The sequence below is a fragment of the Moschus berezovskii genome, chromosome 3 (assembly GCF_049115385.1).
Source record: "Moschus berezovskii isolate FMDL1 chromosome 3, NW_MosBer_1.0, whole genome shotgun sequence".
Classification (NCBI taxonomy): domain Eukaryota; kingdom Metazoa; phylum Chordata; class Mammalia; order Artiodactyla; family Moschidae; genus Moschus; species Moschus berezovskii.
This window is the reverse complement of record NC_142462.1, coordinates 11608704-11633486: the sequence shown is the minus strand read 5'-3', so window position 1 is coordinate 11633486 and position 24783 is coordinate 11608704. Positions and strand designations below refer to the sequence as shown.

The 24783-nt window shown below is 43.7% G+C and overlaps 1 protein-coding gene across 1 annotated transcript in view; it reads right to left on the bottom strand.

Annotated features, from left to right (window-relative positions):
* ZPBP (zona pellucida binding protein) overlaps nucleotides 1-24783 on the bottom strand; it is a 140521-nt gene that overhangs the window by 88277 nt on the left and 27461 nt on the right. The window contains exon 5 of the mRNA XM_055420215.2: nucleotides 9382-9600. Within this exon, the coding sequence (XP_055276190.1) occupies nucleotides 9382-9600 (219 nt within the window). The remainder of the gene's footprint in view (nucleotides 1-9381; nucleotides 9601-24783) is intronic.

Sequence of the window (24783 nt, the reverse complement as noted above, 5' to 3'; positions counted from 1 at the left end):
GTGTCAGACTTTATTTTGGGGGGCTCCAAAATCACTGTGGATGCTGATTGCAGCCATGAAATTAAAAGACGCTTACTCCTTGGAAGGAAAGTTATGACCAACCTAGACAGCATATTCAAAAGCAGAGACATTACTTTGCCAACCAAGGTCCGTCTAGTCAAGCCTATGGTTTTTCCCATGGTCATGTATGGATGTGAGAGTTGGACTGTGAAGAAAGCTGATCGCCAAAGAATTGATGCTTTTGAACTGTGGTGCTGGAGAAGACTCTTGTGAGTCTCTTGGACTGAAAGGAGATCAATCCTGGGTGTTCATTGGAAAGGACTTATGCTAAAGCTGAAACTCCAATACTTTGGCACCTCATGCAACGAGTTGACTCACTGGAAAAGACTCTGATGCTGGGAGGGATTGGGGGTGGGAGACGACAGAGAATGAGATGGCTGGATGGCATCACCGACTCGATGGACATGAGTTTGAGTGAACTCCGCAAGTTGGTGATGGACAGGGAGGCCTGGTGTGCTGTGATTCATGGGGTCGCGGAGAGTCGGACACGACTGAGCGATTGAACTGAACTGATACTCCTATCTTATACCACTTTCAATGATTAGTTCAAATAGGATTAAGACTTAAAGGTAAACCTAAACAAAAACTCCTAGGAGGAAACAAATGGAAGAGTTCCTCCACAGTGGTGTTAGAAATGACTTTATGAATATGAAAACAAATTACAAGCAATGAAAAAAATACAGAAATGAGACTATATACAACTGAAAAAAGCTTCAGAGCAAAGGAAACAACAAACTGAAAAAACAACCTAGAGAATTGTATAAAACATCTGATAATCCCATTAGTTTGGTAAGACAAGAATATTCAAAATATATAAGAAACTCACACATTTCAAGAGCAAAAAAATATTAATGATATGATAACCCAATTAAAAATTGAAAACAACCTGAACAATTTTTTCTAAGAAGGAATTCAAATGGCCAATAGGTAAGTGAAAGGGTGCTCAAAATCACAAATTATCAGGGAAATGAAGTCAAAACCATGACACATTACCCACACCTGTTAGAATGATTATTATCTAAGAGATAAGTGTTGGCAAGGATGTGGAGAAAAGGGAATTCTTGCACGTTAGCGCCAATATAAATTGGTATAATTACTAAGGAAAATGGTAAGGAGGTTCTTCAAAAATTAAAAAAAAAAAAAAGAACTATCATATGACCCAGAAATCCACCTCTGGATGTAAACTGATATATATCTGAAGGAAATGAAATCACTATCCCTAGATATCTGAACTCTCCTGTTCACTGCAGCATTGTTTACCATACTTACAGCAGACAAGCAACCTGGGAGCACATCAACAGATGAACGGATAAAGAAAATACAGTACACACACAGGAAACAGGAGTATCATTCAACCATAAAAATGAAGGACATCTTGCAGATAAAACTTAACAGCATTCGTGAAACAAGTCAGACAGAGACAGACAAATACCATGAGATTTCACACGCAGAATCTGCAGAAAACTGAACTTGGAAAAGAGAAGAAACTTGCAGAAGCCAGGGGTGGAGGGCGAGGGAGACGAACGGAAGACAAACACAGACAAGTGCAGGGATGTGATGTAAAGTGCCCTACCCTACCTTCTGGGCACAGGGAGCAGTTTTGTGGAAGAGTTTCTCCACAGACGCAGGTGAGGGTGGTTCAGGTGGTGACGTGAGTGACGGAGAGCAGCTGATGAAGCTTCCTCACTCACCCGCCACTCACTTCCTGCTGTGCAGACTGTTTCCTAATGAGACAAGGGGTTTGGGGTTGGGAGCCTCTGATGTAGAGCATGGTGATTAGAGTTAATAATAGTGGTGGTTTAGTCGCTAAGCCCTGTCCTTCTCTTGCAACTCCATGGACTGTAGAACGACAGACTCCTCTGTTCGTGGGCTTTCCCAGGCAAGAATACCAGAGTGGATTGCCACTTCCTTCTCCAAGGGATCTTCTCAACCCAGGGATGGAACCTGAGTCTCCTCAACTGAAGGCAGATTCTTTACCAACTGAGCTACCAGGGAATAACACTGTATTGTATATTTGAATGTTGCTAAAAGAGTAGACTTTTAAAGTTCATTACTGCAGAAATAAATAAATGTTAACTGTGAGATGATCAATGTGGTCAACCTTATTATAGTATATATTATAGTAAGCATTTTGCAATGTATACATACATCAAATTCTTTAAACTTACATATTGCTGTATGTCAATTATAGATCAATAAAGATTAGGAAAAAATTGAAAATTTTTATTGTTCTTCTTTAATTCAAAGGACTTGAATAGACTTTTTTCCAAAAAAGATATACAAATGTATTTCAATAAGCACATGAAAAAGATGCTCAACATCATTATTTATGAGAGAAATACAAATCAAGACCACTGTGAACACCATCTGTTTTCTCTAACGGGTTCAAGTCCACTTTCTGGTTTTAAAAGGGACTTAGAAGATGGCAGAGGAATAAGACATGGAGATTACCTTCCTGCCCATGAACACATCTAAAATACACCTGGAACAGCTCCTGCTGCTGCTAAGTCGCTTCAGTCGTGTCCGACTCTGTGCGCCCCATCTGGAGTGGGTTGCCATTTCCTTCTCCAATGCATGAAAGTGAAAAGTGAAAGTAGAAGTCGCTCAGTCGTGTCTGACTAGTAGCAACCCCATGGACTGCAGCCCACCAGGCTCCCCCGTCCATGGGATTTTCCAGGCAAGAGTACTGGAGTGGCTTGCCATTGCCTTCTCCGTCCAAAAAGGCAAGCTATCGCAAAGAGTCGGTCACGACTGAGCAACTGAACTGAACTGAACTGAACCTCCACAGAATGAGGAAGGGCAAAAGATGTAAGAAAACAAAAAAAGAGAGACAACAGAATTTGGGATGGGATCCGCATCTTGGGAAGAGAGCTGTGAAGAAGGAAAAGTTTCTGCACTCAGGAACCCCACTTGAGCAGAGAAAGTGGGGAGCTTTGCAACCTCAGAGAGGAGCACAGCAGCACATGCTCAGGAGGCAGAATGAAGAGAATTCACCACAGAGGTTAGTGCCAACCAGCAATCCCCGGCCTGAAACACTTGTTTCTGTGCCTGCTGTGGCAAGTGGCTTCCCGGTGCTAAGACTTCACGGGTCAGACCCCAGGGAGAGGACTGGGGCTGACTTCCATAAAGGTACTCTGAGGAGGCTAGTATGACAAAGCTGAGGAAAACCAGGAAAAAGCCTGGGCCTACCGGAGAGGCAAGTGAGCACTGCTGAGGGACTTTCTGACTCCATATGCACACAGACTGCAGGACATAGCCTTCACAAGTGCCATAGCTAGGATGAGCCAAGGATTGTGACCCCAGAGGGAGATACACTGGCCAGCCACCACCCTAGGCAGGTCTAGCCATAACTGCAGTTTGCAATCCCAGAGGGGAGAACACAGGCTGCTTGGCTCTGCCAAAGCCTGTGTAAATGCCAGAGGCAGGGGACAAGATGCTGCTCCAGTCCTAACCCAAGAGATCACAGCTGCCACTGAGTTGTAAGCAGGCATAAGTCACTGTCCACCCTTTCCTGGGAGCCTGGGCAGCTTGACTCTGCTGAGAGACCCACAATCCAAGATCAACACGTGGGGGAGCACAAAACCTGCCTCAAACTGTGGCAGCTTCCCACAGGCCTCAGCCACAGCAGGCACTCCCCACACACCCCAACTGTGTCTACCATACCTCTCCCTCTCCCCAGCCTAAGCAAGTGAGCCCTAATAAGCCACTACTGTCTCTCTTATCTGGGTGGGGAACAGACACTGAAGGGAAGCCTACAAGCAGAGGCAGAGCTAAAACCAAAACAGACACGGGATGCGTGACCAGGGAAGAGGATGGGAACTGGCTCCTGCAGCTGCAGGTGCAATAGATTAAATCCCTGCAGTTTGCTTGAGACTGTGAACTTTGGGGGTAACTGTGGACTTTGGTAGCAAGTACAAGCTGGACTAAGGCCAGATCTGAGTATGAGCTCAGATAATGCTAAGAGCAGGTCCAGAGATCTCCCTAGAAATATTAGAGGACTTTCTGAGTAGGGAGATTGGCTGGAGGTCACCGTGTGGCGAGGACAATGGAGAACACAGGAGGATATTCCTCTTACTACCATTATCTCTACATATATATTTTTGGTCTTTTTTGGTATTGTTCTATCATTGTTCTTTTTTTGTTATTCCCTTAATTTTTTACTTTTTTACTTATTCCTTTTTAAATGCTTTTATTTTTAAATACATTTATTTTATTTTCATCTAATTTTTCAATACTTTTTCATCATATTGCATTTTTATCCATGATTTTGGCTTTGTAGTTTGCCAGTCCAGTTTTTAGTATTTGTTTTCACTTCTAAGTTTGTTTATTGGATTGACTTCTCTCTTCTTTTTTGGTTTCTGTTTTCATTCTTTTTAAATCTTTTTCTGTCTTCTGTTCTCTCTGTGAGTGTTTCTTTGGCTGTTCCTGTCGGGTGTGTTGCTCTCATCATTTGTCCTGAGTGTTTGTCTATTGTTGTTGTAGGGACACATACAGACTGAAAGAGAATGGCTGGAAAAAATATTCCATGCAAATGGAAATCAAAAGAAAGCAGGAGTAGCAATACTCAGATAAAATAGACTTTAAAGACCATTACAGGAGACAAGGGCAGGACATATTGATCAAGGAATCAACCCAAGAAGAAGATAATACAATTATAAATATATGTGCACTCAGCATAGGAATACGTCAATGTACAAGGCAAATGCTAACAACTATAAAAAGGGAAATTGACTGTAACACAATAACAGTGGATGACTTTAACACACCCCACTCACACCAATGGACAGATAATCCAGATAGAAAATTAAAAAGAAATATAAGCCTTAAATGACACAGTGGACCAGATGGACCTAATTGACATCTCCAGGATATTTCGTAGCATGTATATTATCATATGTGAAATGAATCACCAGTCCAGGTTCAACGCATGATACAGGATGCTTGGGGCTGGTGCACGGGGATGACCTGGAGGGAGGATATGGGGACGAGGGAGGTGGGAGGGGGGTTCAAGAAAGGGAACACATGTACACCCGGGGTGAATTTGTGTCAATGTATGGCAAAACCAATCAATATATTAATGTAATTTGCCTCCAATAAAAAAAAAAAGAAAAACAAAAGCAATGGAATTCATTTTTTCTCAAGTGCACATGGAACATTTCCCAGGATAGACCACATCTTAGGTTAGTAGTCAAGCCTTGGTAAAGTAAAAAAAAAAATTGATTCAAGCATTTTTTTTCTGAGCACAATGTTATAAAATTAGATATGAAATACAAGAAGAGAACTGTAAAAATACAAACACATGGAGGCTAAACAAAATGCTGCTGAATAACCAAGAGAGCACTGAAGAAATCAAAGAGAAAATTAAAAACAAAAAAATACCTAGAAACAAATGACAATGAAAACACAGGTCAAAACCTATGGGATGTAAATGCTAAGAGGGAAGTTCATAGCAATAGAAGCCTACCTCAAGAAACAAGAAAAACATCAAATAAACAACTTAATCTTACCCCTAAAGCAATTAGAAAAAGAATTTTTAAATACCTCTAAGCGAAAAGAAGGAAAGAAATCATAAAGATCAGAGCAGAAAAGAATGAAAAACAAATGATGGAGACAATAGCAAAGATCAATAAAACTAAAAGCTGGTTGTTTGAGAAGATAAACAAAATTTACAAACCATTAGACAGACTCATCAAGGAAAAGACTCAAATCAATAAAATCAAAAATGAAAAAGGGAAAGTTATGACAATTCAGAAATATAAAGAATCTTAACAGACTATTACACACAATAATTTACCAATAAAATGGACAACCTGGAAGAAATGGACAAATTCTTTAAAGCACAACCTTCTAAGACTGAACTAGGAAGAAAGTATGAGCAGAGCAATCACAAGCACTGAAATCAAGACTGGGGTGAAAAATCTTTCAGTAAACAAAAGCCCAGAGCCAAATGGCTTCACAATGAATTCTACCAAACATCTAAAGAACTAACACCTATCCTGGGCAAACTCTTCCAGAAAACTGCAGAGGAAGGAAAACTCCCAAGGTCATTCCACATGGCCACCATCACCCTGATACCAAAACCAGTCAAAGACACCACAGAAAAGAAAACTACAGGCCAGTGTCACTGACGAACAGACACACAAATGTCCTCACAAAATTCTAGCAGATTCCAAACACACATTAAAAGAATCATACACCACGATCAAGTGGAGTTTATCCCAGGCATGGAAGGATTCCTCAAAGCAATCTACAGATTCAATGCAATCTCTACATAACTAGCAATGGCATTTTCCACAGAATTAAAACAAAAAATTTCACTTCAGACTATATTACAAAGCTACAGTCATCAAGACAGTATGGTACTGGCACAAAAACAGAAATATAGACCAATGAAACAAGATAGAAAGCTCAGAGATAAATCCATGTACCTATGGGCACCTTATCTTTGACAAAGGAGGGAAGAATATACAATGGAGAAAATTCAGGCTCTTCAATAAGTGGTTCTGGGAAAACTGGACAGCTACATGTAAAAGAATGCCATTAGAATGCTTCCTAACATCATACACAAAAATAAACTCAGAACAGATTAAAGACTTAAATGTAAAGACAGAAAATATAAAGCTCTTTAGAGGAAAACTTAAGCAATACCTCTTTGACATAAATCACAGCAAGATCGTCTTTGACCCACGTCCTAGAGTAATGGAAATAAAAACAAAAATAAACAAATGGGATCTAATTAAACTTAAAAGCTTTTGCACAGCAAAGAAAACAATAAATAAAAGGAAAATATAACTCCCATAATGGGAAAATATAATTGCAAATGAAGCAACTGACAAAAGATTAATCTCCAAGATATTATAAGCAGCTCATACAGCTTAATATCAGATAAACAAACAGTCCAATGAAAAAAATGGGCATAAGACCAAAAGAGACATTTCTCCAAAGATAATATGCAGATGGACAATAAACATATGAAAAGATACTCAATGTTGCTCATTATTAAAGAAATGCAAATCAGAACTACAATGAGTTTATCACCTCATACCAGTCAGAATGGCCATCATCAAAAAACCTATAAACAGTAAATGCTGGAGAAGATGTGGAGAAAAGGGAACCCTACAGCACTGTTGGTGTGAATGTAAATTGGTACAGTCACTATGGAGAGCAGTATGGAGATTTCACAGCAAACTAGGAATAAAACTACTGTATGACCCAGAAATCCCAATCCCAGTACCGGGCACATACCTTGAGAGAACAAAAATTCAAAATGACACATGTACCCCAATGTTCACTACAGCACATAACAGCCAGGACATAGAAGAAACCTCGATGTCCATCAACAGGTGAATGGATAAAGATGTTGTGGTACATGTATACAATGGAATATTAGCCATAAAAAGGAACAATTTGAGTCAGTTATAGTGAGGTGGGTGAACCTAGAGCCTGTTATAGTGTCAGAAAGGGAAAAAAACAAGTATCGTTTATTAACACACATATATGGAATCTAGAAAAATAGTACTGATGAACCTATTTAAAGAAGAAAAAGAGATACAGACGTACAGAATGGACTGGTGGACAAAATGAGAAAGTAGCATTGACACGTCCATGGGATCCTCCAGGCAAGAATACTGGAGTCGGTTGCCATTTCCTCCTCCAGGTCATCTTCCCAACACAAGAATCAAACCCGTGGCTCCCGTGGCTCCTGCACTGGCAGGCAGATTCTTTACCACTGAGCCACCAGGGAAATTCCCATATGTGCACTGCTGCTGCTGCTGCTAAGTCACTTCAGTCGTGTCCAACTCTGTGTGACCCCATAGACGGCAGCCCACCAGGCTCCCCTGTCCCTGGGATTCTCCAGACAAGAACACTGGAGTGGGTTGCCATTTCCCTCTCCAATGCATGAAAGTGAAAGTGAAGTCGCTCACTCCTGTCCTATTCATAGCGACTCCATGGACTGCAGCCTTCCAGGCTCTTCCGCCCATGGGATTTTCCAGGCAAGAGTACTGGAGTGGGTTGCCATTGCCTTCTCCTATCACCTGTAAAACAGATAACGAGCAGCAAGCTAAAAAGGGAGCCGAGTCTGGCACTTGGGGGTGACCTAGAGTGCTGGAGTGGAGGGGAGGTGCAAGAGGGAGTGGATATATATATATATATGTATGCTGCCGCTGCTAAGTCACTTCAGTCGTGTCCGACTCTGTGTGACCCCATAGACTGCAGCCCACCAGGCTCCCCTGTCCCTGGGATTCTCCAGGCAAGAACAATGGAGCGGGTTGCCATTTCCTTCTCCAATATATATGTATATATATACACATAATTATGGCTGATTTACGTTGGTGTACACTAGGGACCACCACAACATTATAAAGAAAGTATCCTCCAATTAAAAATAGAAAATAAATATTAAATACCTCCTGATAGCACCTATTAAATACACCAGGTACAAATACCCCATAACTCTTATGAATGCTAATAGTGGGTCTGTGATGAGCTAAGAAAAGCATCTTTCATAATCCGTCTTTCATAGTTTGCCTCAGACACTGGAAAACAACTCTCAAAGCTTTTCGGCAGAAGAGAAAATGAGTAAAGAAGACCAAAGACTGGAAAATGGTGTTGAACCAACTTCTTCTCTTCCCTGGAAGCCTCACATCTCTCACTCATATCTAATCATTCAATTCTAGATGTCCCAAGGAAAGGCAAAGGGAATATCAGAGAGATGGGTAAGTGCAATCAAACACCGAAAACAGATAAATCAAGGACAGAGTAAGGAAGAAAGAAAGGAAACAGCAAACAGCACACTGAGATTGCCACCAGGACTCATTAAAAACATATGGATGGTTATTCCCAAATGCTAACTCATAAACAGACCCTTTATAAATCTGAGTCCTCAGATATGAAGTCCAGTTCTTGGTTTTCCAGAAAATATTGGGCTTTTACTCTGCACTATTAGGAAAAACACACTAAGCTGTTAGAACAGTTTCTCTGGTCTAGACTATTAACCTATTCATTATACAATACATGGTTTTACAAATTAAATCTTGGTAGCTAAATACCATGATAGATATTCCTTATATTAAATTCCATTCTGTAGTAAATTATGATAGCAAGGTTTAAATTACTTGGGAATCCAAACTTTTCATTAAGTACATGAATTAACAGAAATTTATTTGAGGGCTGTAAGAACTAAGACGTGAAAGTAAAGAATATGAACCATTCAGATCTATAGTATTTACATTTTAAAAATGCTGCTGGTAATTCACAACACATCTCTAGAATTAGTTCACATTCTAACTTCATTTTCCTTAAAGAATTGCATATACTTACCTGAAAATGTAAAAAACAATTCATTTTGCAAACCAGCTCTTTGCATTTTAACACGATGACATTCAGACTTAAGTAAGGAAACTTCACATGAAAGGTCAAGAACAAGTTTGCTTAAAATCTGAAGAAGTTTCTTCTCAAAAGAAATATTATAGATACTGTTGCAGGGAGCTGCATGATATCGAGCTGTGAACTGGTAATAATAATGCGGCTCACGATAAGCTGCAAAAAATTAAACAGAGAACACAGTGATGGTTATTTAAGCAATTCAAATACATCTCAACTCTTCAAGACAAATTATTATCTGGAATAAATTCATAATACAGTTAAGCCTTGAACAACACAACACAGGGTTAGGAATGCTAACACCCCCCACCCCCCACCAGTCACAGCTGAAAATCCATGTGTAATTTATAGTCAGTCTTCCTTACCTGTTTCTCTGTATCCAGGGCTCTGCATCCCAGGATGTGGATCATGCAGTATTCTAGTGTTTGCTGCTGAAAGTATCCATGTATGATTGGACCCACACAGTTCAAACCCATGTTGTTCAAATGTCAACTGTGTGTGTTTCTATATATAGCTGTTCAGTTCAGTTCAGTTCAGTTCAGTCGCTCAGTCGTGTCCAACTCTTTGCGACCCCATGAACCACAGCACGCCAGGCCTCCCTGTCCATCACCAACTCCCGGAGTTCACTCAAACTCATGTCCATCGAGTCAGTGATGCCATCCAGCCATCTCATTCTCTGCCGTCCCCGTCTCCTCCCACCCCCAATCCTTCCCAGCTGCTGCTGCTGCTGCTAAGTCACTTCAGTCGTGTCCGACTCTGTGCGACCCCATAGACGGCAGCCCACCAGGCTCCCCCGTCCCTGGGATTCTCCAGGCAAGAACACTAGACTGGGTTGCCATTTCCTTCTCCAATGCAGGAAAGTGAAAAGTCAAAGTGAAATCGCTCAGTCGTGTCCGACTCTTAGCGACCCCATGGACTGCAGCCTACCAGGCTCCTCCAACCATGGGATTTTCCAGGCAAGAGTACTGGAGTGGGGTGCCATTGCCTTCTCCATCCCTCCCAGCATCAGACTCTTTTCCAGTGAGTCAACTCATCGCATGAGGTGGCCAAAATATTGGAGTTTCAGCTTTAGCATAAGTCCTTCCAATGAACACCCAGGACTGATCTCCTTTAGAATAGACTGGTTGAATTTCCTCGCAGTCCAAGGGACTCGCAAGAGTCTTCTCCAGCACCACAGTTCAAAAGCATCAATTCTTCAGTGATCAGCTTTCTTCACAGTCCAACTCTCACATCCATACATGACCACGGGAAAAACCATAGCCTTGACTAGACGGACCTTGGTTGGCAAAGTAATGTCTCTGCTTTTTAATATGCTATCTAGGCTGGTCATAACTTTCCTTCCAAGGAGTAAGCGTCTTTTAATTTCATGGCTGCAATCAGCATCTGCAGTGATTCTGGAGCCCCCAAAAATAAAGTCTGACAGTTTCCACTGTTTCCCCATCTATTTCCCATGAAGTGATGGAACCAGATGCCATGATCTTCGTTTTCTGAATGTTGAGCTTCAAGCCAACCTTTTTACTCTCCTCTTTCACTTTCATCAAAAGGCCTTTGAGTTCCTCTTCACTTTCTGCCATAAGGGTGGTGTCATCTGCATATCTGAGGTTATTGATATTTCTCCTGGCAATCTTGATTCCAGCTTGTGCTTCTTCCAGCCCAGCGTTCCTCATGATGTACTCTGCATATAAGTTAAATAAGCAGGGTGACAATATACAACCTTGACGTACTCCTTTTCCTATTTGGAACCAGTCTGTTGTTCCATGTCCAGTTCTAACTGTTGCTTCCTGACCTGCATACAGGTTTCTCAAGAGGCAGGTCAGGTGGTCTGGGATTCCCATCTCCTTCAGAATGTTCCACAGTTTATTGTGATCCACACAGTCAAAGGCTTTGGCATAGTCAATGAAGCAGAAATAGGTGTTTTTCTGGAACTCTCTTGCTTTCTCCATGATCCAGCAGATGTTGGCAATTTGATCTCTGGTGCCTCTGCCTTTTCTAAAACCTACTTGAACATCTGGAAGTTCACGATTCACATATTGCTGAAGCCTAGCTTGGAGAATTTTGAGCATGACTTTATATACATATTATTTTTAATTTAACAAATACTCATCTAGCAGTTACAAGTGACTGATAATACAGGCACTGTTAGAGGCACTTTACAAACAGTAACTCATTTAAATCTCTTTAATTTATTAATATTGTATAATCTTTACATCCATCATGAGGAAACTGAGGGAGGCAGGGATTATATCACATGCCTAATGTCTATGCTATGAAAACTGAGACTCCAGCTCAGGAGCCTGGCCCAGAGGCTACACCCTTTACCACCATGTCTTGATGCCTCAAATTCAGAAGTGAAACTTCTCTAAATTCAAATATTTATCTTAGAAGAAATTAGTCATGCAACAATAGGCAAAAAAAAAAAAAAAGCATGCTTCTAACATACCTACAAGCTATATTGAGTTCAATTGTTGTTTTGTCGCTAAGTCATGTCTTTTGCAATCCTATGGACTTAGCCCAGCAGGTTTCTCTGTCCATTGGATTTCCCAGGCAAGGATGCTGAAGTGGTTACCATTTCCTCCTCTAAGGGATTTTACCGATCCAGGCGTGGAACCTGTGTCTGCTGCTTGGCAGGCTTAGCCTTTACCTCTGAGCCACCAGGGAAGTCCCTTGAGTTTAATTATAACATCTAAAACTGAGAATGCCTTTTTTCCCCCTATCCATTTCAAAATCTCACTGAAATGATACAAGAAATAGAAAAATGATAAGAAATCTATAATACTAAAAATGAGAAAAGTTTACTTTCCAAGACAGGGAGCTCTGCTGCTATTTTTGTTAATAAGGGGCCTGTTCCTGCTCACAGGCTGCAGAGACACTTAGCACTGGCACTGACATGACAGCCACCACTGTCCACTTTCCTACCTGTTCATTTGAGCCAGAGTTAAATGCACAGATTGACCTACTGTCAGGCTTTGTCTTCAAGGCTGACATCAGACAGCTTATAATCAATGAGAAAACTATCAGTTTCATTTACAATCATAAATGAAAACCAGATTTTCCTAACCAAATCTGAGGAAATACAGGAGCATTAAAGAAAAACATGAAAATGAAAAAGCAAGGGAAAATAACATAAAAGGAATCAATGTAGGAATCATTTGTAAATATCTAAAATTCTAACTAGTAAATACAGAAAATATATCCATAAAACTAGTATAAAGCTACTGTAGAAGAGAGGAAATGGTAAATATGAAAATAATTCTGGAAAAATTTTAAAATACAAATACTGAAATTTTTAAAGTAACTGAATAAATGAAAATGAGGTTTAAAAATATAATTATATGTTTGTAAATGAAGTAATGGAATTCTTAGGTAGTGCAGAGCAAAATTAGAAGAGCAAAGGGAAAACGAAGAGAGATCCCAGATATACAACGTCAAACTGAAGGAGTTCCAGCAAGGACAGACAAGGAAGACAGAGAAGAAATTAATCAGGGACAATGCTCTGTAAGCTAAAGGAAGATTTGCGTCCCCTCACCAAAAAGGTCCGTGAAACTGTGAATAAGAAAACTGAAAGTGTCACATTTCAACATAAATCTTAAAAACTTATCAGGCATTTACTAACACATACATTGCCATATGATAAATAATTGATTTATAATGATTGTATCATGACTGACCACATCAAAGCTATGTGATGTGATACAAGCACCATGTAGAAGAGCGAACCTAAAAAAAAAAAAAAGTGAACCTCACTAGATGAAGCTGGAAGCTGAGGCAAGGCTCACCACAAGGACTGCGAACAGAGCAAGTGTTCCCTATTCATATCATGTTACTGCCTTCCACAGAAAGAAGCCTGAATATAAGCCACAATACTTCCAAAATGCTCTCAGAAACTGTGTCAAGAGTATCCTCTTCTGAAGAGTGCTCCTTAACTTTGGGAGAAGCACACATTAACACACACAGCAATTCAGGATCCACGTCAAAGAGTTATTAACAAGTTGTATAAAAGAGAACACCGCAGGCTGGAGGCTGCCTACAGGACTGGCCCTTGGCTGGTAAACATTTCCTACCTGAACAGGCGTTGTTCCCCACATGGTAAAATTGGTTTCCACCCAAGCAAGGAAACCCTGCACCTCTGAGGTCTGGGACTTTTTTAGCAGCCTCTATGACTAGCTCCTAATCAGTGCTTGGGTACTGCGTCACACAAATGCTACTGGGTTTTCACCACTGAAAAAGGGAGAGCTTCAGTGTGGCCTCACACTGGAAGGACAGAACACAGGAGGCCTGAACGTGGACTCCTCCAGGTTCTGTCCATGCCAATCCCCATGCTGCTCCCACTGTGTATTCCTCAGCTTAGCCACGAGTATAACTCCAAGTCTTTGCAGTGAACCCCTGCAACAATTTACAAAATCAAATCCTCATGCAAAAATCAGAAGCTTTAAAAGACAATAGATATATATGGCTCTAGAAAAATAAAAATAATAAAAAATGACAGAAAAATCTATAGGAGCTGTTCTCAAAAGTTTTGGTTTCTGGATCCCTTTACATCCATTCTTAAAAATCCCTAAGCACCCATCAGAGAACTTTTATATAGGATATAGCTACCAATATTTAAATTATTAGATATTCAAACTGAAAACTTTAAAAATGTTTATTAATCAAATTTAAAATGGTAAAATCTCATCAGGCAGTAATATTAAAAAACCCTTTTAGACACAATAACACTCTTCAAAAAGAATCAGTGAGAAGAGTAGCATTGCTTTATACTTTGAAAAGCTGTTTAATGTCTGTTTTAAGAGAAGTTAGATGGATTCATACACTGGCTTGTGAATTCAATGACATGTGACATGCTGGTTTATTGCCTCACAGAAATATGTAGTTGGTTGGCAAGAAACATTTTAACAGTTTTTTTGGGTAATTGTGGATTACTCCAAAGGGCTTCCCTGGTGGCTCAGAGGTTAAAGTGTCTGCCTGCAATGCGGGAGACCCGGGTTCTATCCCTGGGTTGGGAAGATCTCTTGAGAAGGAAATGGCAACCCACTCCAGGATTCTTGCCTGGAGAATCCCATGGACAGAGAAGCCTGGCGGGCTACAGTCCATGGGGTCGCAAAGAGTCGGACACGACTGAGCAACTTCACTTCACTTCCACAGTAGTTTACCCACTATAACTGCAAATCTCAACACAGCTAAATCAGTAAATAATATCATAGTATAATTACAAAATAGTTTTCACCTTACTGACCCCTTGAAAGGGACTAAGGAATCCCAGGAGTCCCTAGACCACTATTGGAAAACTACTGATATATATCCAGAGTTAGAGTACTTGAACTCACTAGAAATTGATAAGAACACAACTTAGAAAAACAGGTAAAAACCAGAAACAGAACATCTCAGAAGGAATAATAAACATAGGAAACGATGCTCAGAGACACTCAGTTCAGTTCAGTCGCTCAGTCATGTCCGACTCTCCGCGACCCCATGAATCACAGCACGCCAGGCCTCCCTGTCCATCACCAACTCCCGGAGTTCACTCAAACTCATGTCCAGAGTCGGTGATGTCATCCAGTCATCTCATTCTCTGTCGTCCCCGTCTCCTCCTACCCCCAATCCCTCCCAGCATCCGACTCTTTTCCAGTGAGTCAACTCGACACATGAGGTGGCCAAAGTATTGGAGTTTCAGCTTTAGCATCAGTCCTTCCAACGAACACCCTCAGAGACACTAGTACTAAGGAAACTGCCATCATGACAGCGGCACAGCATTTTAAATTCACCATACAAATTAAAGAGCAATAACACCTATTTCTGTGAAGGATATGGATACAAACAAGTTTTCACACGTTATGAAAATTTAAAAACAAAGTTAATAAATATATCTCAAAGTATTAAAGTAGTAAATAAGAATACAAAATAACAGAACAAAGCCCAGTAGACATGACTAAAGAATAAGTGGAGATTTTAGAGAAAACGATCCAACTGGACATACTGGAGGTGGAAAGTATGGTCACTGAAACAGAAAAATAAATGGCACCAAAGTTAAAACATAAAGTGAACAGACTAGCTGAACTGCAGACATCACATCCTTGAAGAATAGTTCGACAAACTGCATAAAGGTACCTAAAACACAGGGCTATAAACATTTAAAGATCTGTATATACTGATACTATACAAGCCACAAATATGGATGATAAATTGAGAAAACCTAATAAATGTGTTTAATTAGTATTCCAGAAATAAAAATAGTCAAAGGGCAAGATTTTTAGAGATCCTAAAGGAGTCAAGAAATTTAAAAATTAATTATGTAAACCACACTCTCTGACACATTGAATTGAAAACAAAAATTAACAATTAAAATCCCTCAGACATTCCTAAGGGACTTCCCTGGTGATCCAGTGGTTAAGAACACACCTTGCAATGCAAAAAAATGGCTGTGATCCCTGGTCAGGACACTAAGATCCCACATGCCCAGGAGCAACTAAGCTCTCACGCCACAACTACTGAGCCCATGCACCATAAGTAGAGAGCCCACGCACCACAACTAGAGTCCATACCCACAACTAGAGTCCACACCCCACACCTAGAGTCCACGCCCCACACCTAGAGTCCACGCTTCACAACTAGAGTCCAAGACCCACAACCAGAGAGCCCACACCCCACAACCAGAGAGCCCACGCCCCACAACCAGAGAGCCCACGCCCCACAACCAGAGAGCCCACGCCCCACAACTAGAGTCCACACCCCACAACTAGAGTCCATACCCCACAACTAGAGTCATACCCACAACTAGAGTCCACACCCCATACCTAGAGTCCACGCCCCACAACTAGAGTCCACGCCCCACATCTAGAGTCCACGCCCCACAACCAGAGAGCCCACGCCCCACAACCAGAGAGCCCACGCCCCACAACTAGAGTCCATGCCCCACAACCAGAGAGCCCATGCCCCACACCTAGAGTCCATATCCCACAACTAGAGTCCATACCCACAACTAGAGTCCACGCCCCACAACCAGAGAGCCCACGCTCCACAACTAGAGTCCATACCCCACAACTAGAGTCCATGCCCCACAGAGAGCCCACACACCACAAACAGAGTCCACGCCCCACAACCAGAGAGCCCACACACCACAGAGTCCATGTCCCACAAGCAGAGCCCACACACCGCAGAGTCCATGCCCCACAACTAGAGATACCACGCCCCACAACTAGAGTCCACGCCCCACAACCAGAGAGTCCACGCCCCACAACTAGAGTCCATACCCCACAACCAGAGTCCATGCCCCACAAACAGAGAGCCCACACACCACAAACAGAGTCCACACCCCACAACCAGAGAGCCCACACACCACAGAGTCCATGCCCCACAAGCAGAGCCCACACACCGCAGAGTCCATGCCCCACAACTAGAGATACCACGCCCCACAACTAGAGTCCACGCCCCACAACCAGAGAGCCCACACACCACAGAGTCCATGCCCCACAACCAGAGCCCACACACCGCAGAGTCCATGCCCCACAACTAGAGTCCATGCCCCACAACCAGAGAACCCACACAGCACAAAGCAAGCCCACAGCCCACAACCTGAGAGCCCCCACAGCACAGAGTCCATGCCCCACAACCAGAGCCCACGCCCCACGAGAGTGCATGCCCCACAACTAGAGTCCATACCCCACAACCAGAGAGCCCACGCCCCACAACCAGAGAGCCCACGCCCCCCAACTAGAGTCCATGCCCCACAACTAGAATCCACGCCCCACAACTAGAGAGCCCACGCCCCACAACTAGAGTCCATGCCCCACAACCAGAGAGCCCATGCCCCACAACTAGAGTCCATGCCCCACAACCTGAGAGCCCCCACAGCATAGAGTCCATGCCCCACAACCAGAGTCCATGCCCCACAACCAGAGCCCATGCCCCACGAGAGTGCATGCCCCACAACTAGAGTCCATGCCCCACAACCAGAGATCCCACGCCCCACAACCAGAGAGCCCACGCCCCACAACCTGAGAGCCCCCACAGCACAGAGTCCATGCCCCACAACCAGAGTCCATGCCCCACAACCAGAGTCCACGCCCCACAACGAGAGTCCATGCCCCACAACCAGAGTCCATGCCCCACAACCAGAGAGCCCACGCCCCACAATGAAAGATCCTGCATGACACAAAGATGATCCCATGTGCCGCAACTAAGACCCTGTGAAGCCAAGAAAACTCCTCAAACATGTCTGAACAGATTACTCCAGCCATGCCCACATGCGTGCTCAGTCACGTCTGACTCTCTGCAACCCCATGGACTATGGTCCACCAAGTTCCTCTGACCATGGGATTTTCCTGGCAAGAATACTGGAGTGGGCTGCCACTTCCTCCTCCAGGGGACCTTCCGCATCCAGGACTCAAACCTGCATCTCCTACATCTCCTGCATTGCAGGCAGAAGTTTTCAACTCCGAGCCACTGGGGAAGAAACAGAATAACATTAACACTCTACTGCAAGTCAGTAAGACCAGTGGGAGTCTGTGGATCTGAACCCAGGCTGTCTCTCCCTCTCCACTTCTCAGCTCAACTGAGGGAAACTCCACCCCAGACTGGTGCAGACAAGAAAGGACAAGAAAAAGTCTTTCTCGTGCAGACCAGAGGTACATGGTGCTACATGGAAGTTGCAGGTGAGCACAGCTGAGAGGTGAAGGCTTGCACCCTCCTCTGTCATCCCCACATTGTGAGATAGAGGCTCTAACCTGTCTACAGCAATTCTGAGAAAACTGGGAGCCCATCACTCTGATTTAGCTCATTGCATGAAGGCTCCAGACCAGGAGAAGCACACTGAAGAGCTCTGGGGCTGCTACTGCTACCCCTGCACCAAACACTAAGTTCCTAATGAGGTCAAAGTCACTCAGTCTTATCTGACTCTTGGTGATCCCATGGACTATACAGTCCATGAAATTCTCCAGGCCAGAATACTAGAGTGAGTAGCCTTTCCCTTCTCCAGGGGATCTTCCCAACCCAGGGGTTGAATCCAGGTCTCCTGCACTGCAGGTAGATTCTTTGCCATCTGAGCCACAGGGGAAGTTCAAGAATACTGGAGTGGGTAGCCTATCCCTTCTCCAGCGGATCTTCCTGACCCAGGAAACAAACTGGGATCTCCTGCATTGCAGGTGGATTCTTTACCAACTACCAGGGAAGCCTAATGCAGCGTGTCACTTAAAGAGAAGAATGCCACTGTCCCCAGCCCCAGCTCCAGAGCTGCAACTCAGAGAGTGTGTCAGGGATGAGAACACAAACAGACCACAGAACAGAGTTCAGAATCTCTTCTCGAAGGAACTTTGTGATCAACTGTCGGGCACTTTCAGAAACACTGACAGTATGGAGAAAGACAACCTGGAGAAGGTTTGTAGACTCATTGGAGATACAGGCTAAATGGCAAGTGGCCTAGTCTGTCAGAGAGCACCACTGGAAAAGTCAGCTGGAAGGAACAACCCTGAGGTCAGAACGCATCTCAAAGAAGGACCTGGGGAACCCACATTTAATTGGATCAGTTTTAGAGGAATTCATGCCCCAGGGAATTATTGAAAATGATAGATATATACATTAAACTGAGAAAGGAATCCACAGGGCACAACCTTTAAAAGGATGACAAAGCCTGAGGATATGACATAAACTGACTAGAAACAAACAGGTACAAGATGGTCCAGGAGTAAACTTCCACTAGATCTTCTGTCTCAGTAGATGCTGCCTCTTGAGAAACCTGCATGCAGGTCAGGAAGCAACAGTTAGAACTGGACATGGAACAACAGACCGGTTCCAAATAGGAAAAGGAGTACGTCAAGGCTGTATACTGTCAACCTGCTCATTTAATTTCTATGCAGAGTACATCATGAGGAACGCTGGGCTGGAAGAAGCACAAGCTGGAATCAAGATTGCTGGGAGAAATATCAATAACCTCAGATATGCAGATGACACCACCTTTATGGCAGAAAGTGAAGAGGAACTCAAAAGCCTCTTGATGAAAGTGAAAGAGGAGAGTGAAAAAGCTCAACATTCAGAAAACTAAGATCATGGCATCTGGCCCCATCACTTCATGGCAAATAGATGGAAAAACAGTGGAGACAGTGTCAGACTTTATTTTTTGGGCTCCAAAATCACGGCAGATGGTGACTGCAGCCATGAAATTAAAAGACGCTTACTCCTTGGAAGGAAAGTTATGACCAACCTAAACAGCATATTAAAAAGCAGAGACATTACTTTGTCAACAAAGGTCCGTCTAGTCAAGGCTATGGTTTTTCCAGTAGTCATGTACAGATGTGAGAGATGTGAGAGTTGGACGGTAAAGAAAGCTGAGTGCCGAAGAATTGATGCTTTTGAACTGTGGTGCTGGAGAAGACTCTTGAGAGTCCCTTGGACTGCAAGGAGATCCAACCAGTCCATCCTAAAGGAGATCAGTCCTGGATGTTCATTGGAAGGACTGATGTTGAAGCTGAAACTCCAATACTTTGGCCACCTCATGTGAAGAGTTGACTCATTGGAAAAGACCCTGATGCTGGGAAGGATTGGGGGCAGTAGGAGAAGGGAGCAACAGAAGATGAGATGGTTGGACAGCATCACTGACTCGATGGACATGGGTTTGGATAGATTCCGGGAGTTGGTGATAGACAGGGAGGCCTGGTGTGCTGCGATTCACGGGGTTGCAAGGAGTAGGACACAACTGAGCAACTGAACTGAGATGCTCATCATGATACATCAGCAAGCTAAATAACACACCTCCAGGCACCACTGACAGTTCCAAGACCAACCATAAAGGTCAAAAGGTGGGCAATGGCCTAATTTAATTCCTGGAAATCCCCACCCCTTCCCCAAAATAGCTGGAATACGCCTCCCACTCATTAGCCTATGAAATTAGCCAGCCCTATAAAAAGTGATAATCCCCATACTCAGGTGTCTCCTGTCCTCCAAGATGGCCCATACTATGGAGTGTGTATCTCCCTTAATAAGCTTTCTTTCTCTTTACTATGGCTCTTTCTTGAATTCTGTCCTGCTAGAAGCCAAGAACCCATGCTTGGCAGCCATCCCAGGGACTCTAAGACCTCGCACGTGACAGGCCTCTTGTGTGCCACTTTCTTTCCTTCAACCTCTTTTCTGTTGCCCAACAGGGGCCTCAAAGAGCATAATCTCCATCCACCTGTTGGGCTACAGCTCCCCCTCTGAAGGGTGACGGGGACTTGTCACAAGCCATGTAGATTCAAGTAGCCCCTTAGATGGTAGCTCACACTGCCTGCAGGATCTGGCAGAGACCAGTTCTCTGGCTGTAAAGGAGCCCACAAGGCCAAGGGCCCTCAATCTTTTGCTTTCCTCTATCGTTCTACCTCTGTAAACTTGAGAAGATCCACAAGATGACCACCGGACATTCAAATAAAGACTGTGTCACACGCAACTGACAACTTGCTTGGGTGAGTTTCCCCTGTGGCTCCTCCCCTCCCTGTTCATCCTTCATCCCAGCCCCAGTTCCAGGATGCTGGAACTACGAGAGGGCCCAAACTGGGGAATTCCCTGAATCCTCCTTCAGATTTGTAGCCTGGCCCTCCCCGAATACTTCTGGGGCTGAGAGCATCACTGCAGACCCAAGGGAATGTTGTGGGCAAGCACTTCTCTCCAGAGGGCTGCAGGTCCTCCCTGCTATGAGGCTTGCAGCTGTGCACCTTCCTAGTCCCACTCAGTCTTCCTCCTTATTTCAACCCCATCGTCAATTATGATACTGAGCCAGGTGTCATGCTCCCTCTTAAGGGTCACATCTGGTGGGGCACCCAGACAGCCTTGAACAGAAGTGTGGGCGAGCACTATCTCGTGGGGTCACAGGCAGACTTTACCAACCCCTGAGAGGAGGTAGTGGGCTTACAAATGTCTCTTGGGAAGCATCATGACTGTACACCGTCCCTCCTGTCCTAGATTTCTCTCATATCCTCCTTCTCTCTTGACCTCTTGGACGATCTATTGATCCCTGCTCCTGCTTGCTGGCTTTGCCAGCAGATTGGGTTTTGCCTCTTTTAATTCTATGAAGAGGTAGCTCTTCTCTGTCCTTCACTATCTCCCAGAGTTTGCTCAATTGGTAGGAGACTGAGCAAACTCTGGGAGATAGTGGAGGTCATAGGAGCCTGGCATGCTACCATCCATGAGGTTGCAAAGAGTGGACATGACTGAGCGGCTCAACAACAACAGCCCTCCTCAACATCACATGGACCACATCCTGAGGAGAGATACCCTTCAGCTCTATTTGTTTCTTTCAGAGATAAAGGTAATCTGTTTGGTTGGCTCAGGGAGGTCTCCTCTCTCTGTTTCTAAAGGATCTAGGCCCTGGGATTCTGGTTGCTTCTTCTCCCACTGCCTTTTATTCCTTTCCTTAACTAATCCAAGGGGCCTCCTCAGGCTAACCAATGTGGCAGATTTCAGGTGTTCACAATGACCTCACTGTTGACACTGGGAAAATGCCAGGACAAATAACTACCATCTGACAAGGATCAATCAGACCCCTGTCTTATCAAAATATCCCCCCCCAAAAAAATGGGGGCAACTACAAGCATCCTGAAGGACTCCCTGCTAGGATGCAGATTAGCTAACTGGAGAAAATTTAGACCGGATAGTTTAAGAAATTAATTTTCTTTTGCAATACTGCGTGATCCCAGTACATACTAGGAAACCAAGAGATGTGGCAAAGAAAACGTTGGATGACTGAATTACAACACCATCTTGCAGCTGGGCCTATTTTGTAAAAGGAAAGGAAAATGGTCGGGGGAGGAAGTCCCATCCATCCGAAGGTCCATGACCCTACTCCAAAATCCAGGTCTAAAGAACTCCAGCTGGGTGTGCCTGGTTCACATCCCTTCAAAATGCCTTCTTCCCCTTCAGGAGCTTGATGTTTCAGATGATTCCCCTACGAGTTCACCTCCCTGAGATCCACAGCTGGGAAATCCTACTCCCCCCAGTTTTGAGCGGGGACAGTCATCTGGACCATTTATCTGTAACTCCTATCAGGGGAACTGGAAACCCTAGACCCCTATAAATCAGCTCATGGATTTGGCCTTTGTAGTATTTAACAATAGAGATAGGGTTGAAAGGCAAAAATGTTTCAAAAGTTAACAGCACAATCAGCAGAGGCAGCCCTAACCCCCACACCACCTCAGGGTTACCCACCTTTGTGAAAACCCGTGGTGAGGACAAGAACCAGGAAGCATGGATCAGAGCCACTGTCTCACTAAGAAAATAGCTGTTGTTTTAAGTGTGGCCAATAGGGTCACTGGAAAAACAAATGCTGCCTGTATGGGAAAAGTCCACCGGGACTCTGCTTAATATGAAAATGAGAAGCCCACTAGAAGAACTGCCCTCAGTCCCAAAGGGGACCTGGGGCTACCAAACCAATGATGGTAAGAAGACCGAAGACTGATGGAGCTCAGGACTTTCCCTGGCTCCCAAAGGATACCTGGTCATTTCTCCAGAGAAACCTCTGGTAATCTTTGATGTGGCAGGTAGGAAAGTCATATTCTTACTAAATATGGGGGCCGTCTACTGTGTAATAACTGATGTCCCTGGACCCTTGTCTTCTCAATGGTGTATAACAGGGATTGACAGAAAGCCCAAACCAAGTAATCCACCCCTCCCCTCAACTGCTTGCTAGAAGGCTTTACCTTTGCATATCCATTTCTGCTCACATCCGAGTGCCCCATCTGCTTGTCGGGAAGGGCCTTGCTCACTAAATTCCAGAAAACAGCCCAAGCTGGAGGTCTTTGTGGAGATGGCAGCCACCAGGACAAACAATTGGTCTTGGCCAGAGGAATCTAACACAGTCTCAAACTAGAAGAGATCACCATTCCATCCTGTCAGATACAAAATGACGCCAAGAGCACTGCCAGTGACTGAACAACAAGGGCGTCTGCTGTCTGCCTCTGCAGAGACTGAACCCTGTGCTGCGGCTGCTGACCTTCAACACCCCTGAAGGAGCTCAGGGTGGAGTGAGGCACTCTGTCCCTGCACCTCTTCATAGCTAGAAAAGTACTAAATCCCTTCATGACTAGCAGAAAATCTTTTATAAATTGAGTGCTTAATTGTACTGAGCTCCCCCTTCAACAAAATTTTATATATTGACCTTCCCCCACTGCCTCTTGGGAGCAGTCTCTCAGAGCTAACTGAGGTGCAACCTCCTGGGATGCTGTCCTCATTTTGCCTCAAATAAAACTTGACACACTACTCTCAAGCTGCACATCTCTTTCAGTTGACAAGCCCATCTAAGCTGTAAAACTATGGGTGGTTGAACTGGTTCACAGTGCTGGAACTAAAGGTGGTTTTCTTCCCTGCACCCAGACTTCCATTATCTATTTGCCTTTGAATGGACAAATCCAGACACTGTAGTGTCATGCATGGTTCCATCTGTGTGCTTACAGATTTCAAATGGTGCCAATGGGAGAGGCTGTAGGCAAGCCTCCTCAGATCAAAGGTCTGAACACGAATGTGCATGCTCCTTCGTGTCCAACTCTGCAACCCTATGGGCTGTAGCCTACCTGGATCTTCTGTCCATGGAATTTTCCAGGCAAGAATACTACAGTGGTTGCCACTTCCACCTCCAGGGGACCTTCCCAACTTGGGGATCAAACACACATCTCCTGTGTCTCCTGCATTGCAGGCAGAAGATTCTTTACTACTTGAGCCATGTGGGAAGCGTCTTAAAGCCAGGGAGGATACCCAAAATTGTCTGAAAACAGAGTACCAAAATGGGAGGCCACTGATCCAACTGAGCTGACCATGTGTATCTGCACTGCCCAACTCTTTGCAGCCCCATGGATTGCAGCCTGCCAGGCTCCTCTATCCATGGGATTATCAAGGTAAGAATACCATCCTGGTTAGTCATTCCCTTCTCCAGAGGATCTTCCTGGATAGAAATTTCAAAGAGGCCTTCTCCCCTAACCTACAGGAGGGAAAGTAAAACATTCCAACATGGGTAAATGGTTATATTACTCCTTCAGTATCACTGAGAAGCCACCCAATTCTTTTTAAAAGGGGAAAAAAACCAAAAAACTTTCCTTGTTTTACAAATCTAGTCTTTACAGGACCAGAGGTGTAGCTCCAAAAATAATTAAAAACCCACCAATATTTTTCACACTCCCAAAACCTTCCCCATCTACCTTAAGAGGCTTACAAGTACTAAACAAAGGGGAAACTCAGTTATCCTGGGAGGGATCTGCCTGTGCCTTTGAGATGCAAATGTCCTACCTGGCTTTTCTCTAGAAACCTTTCTCTGTACCATCTTTTTAAAACGTAAAAATTTTGAAAAAGAGAGTAAATAATTTGGAACTTGTCAAGGAAAAATAAAAACTT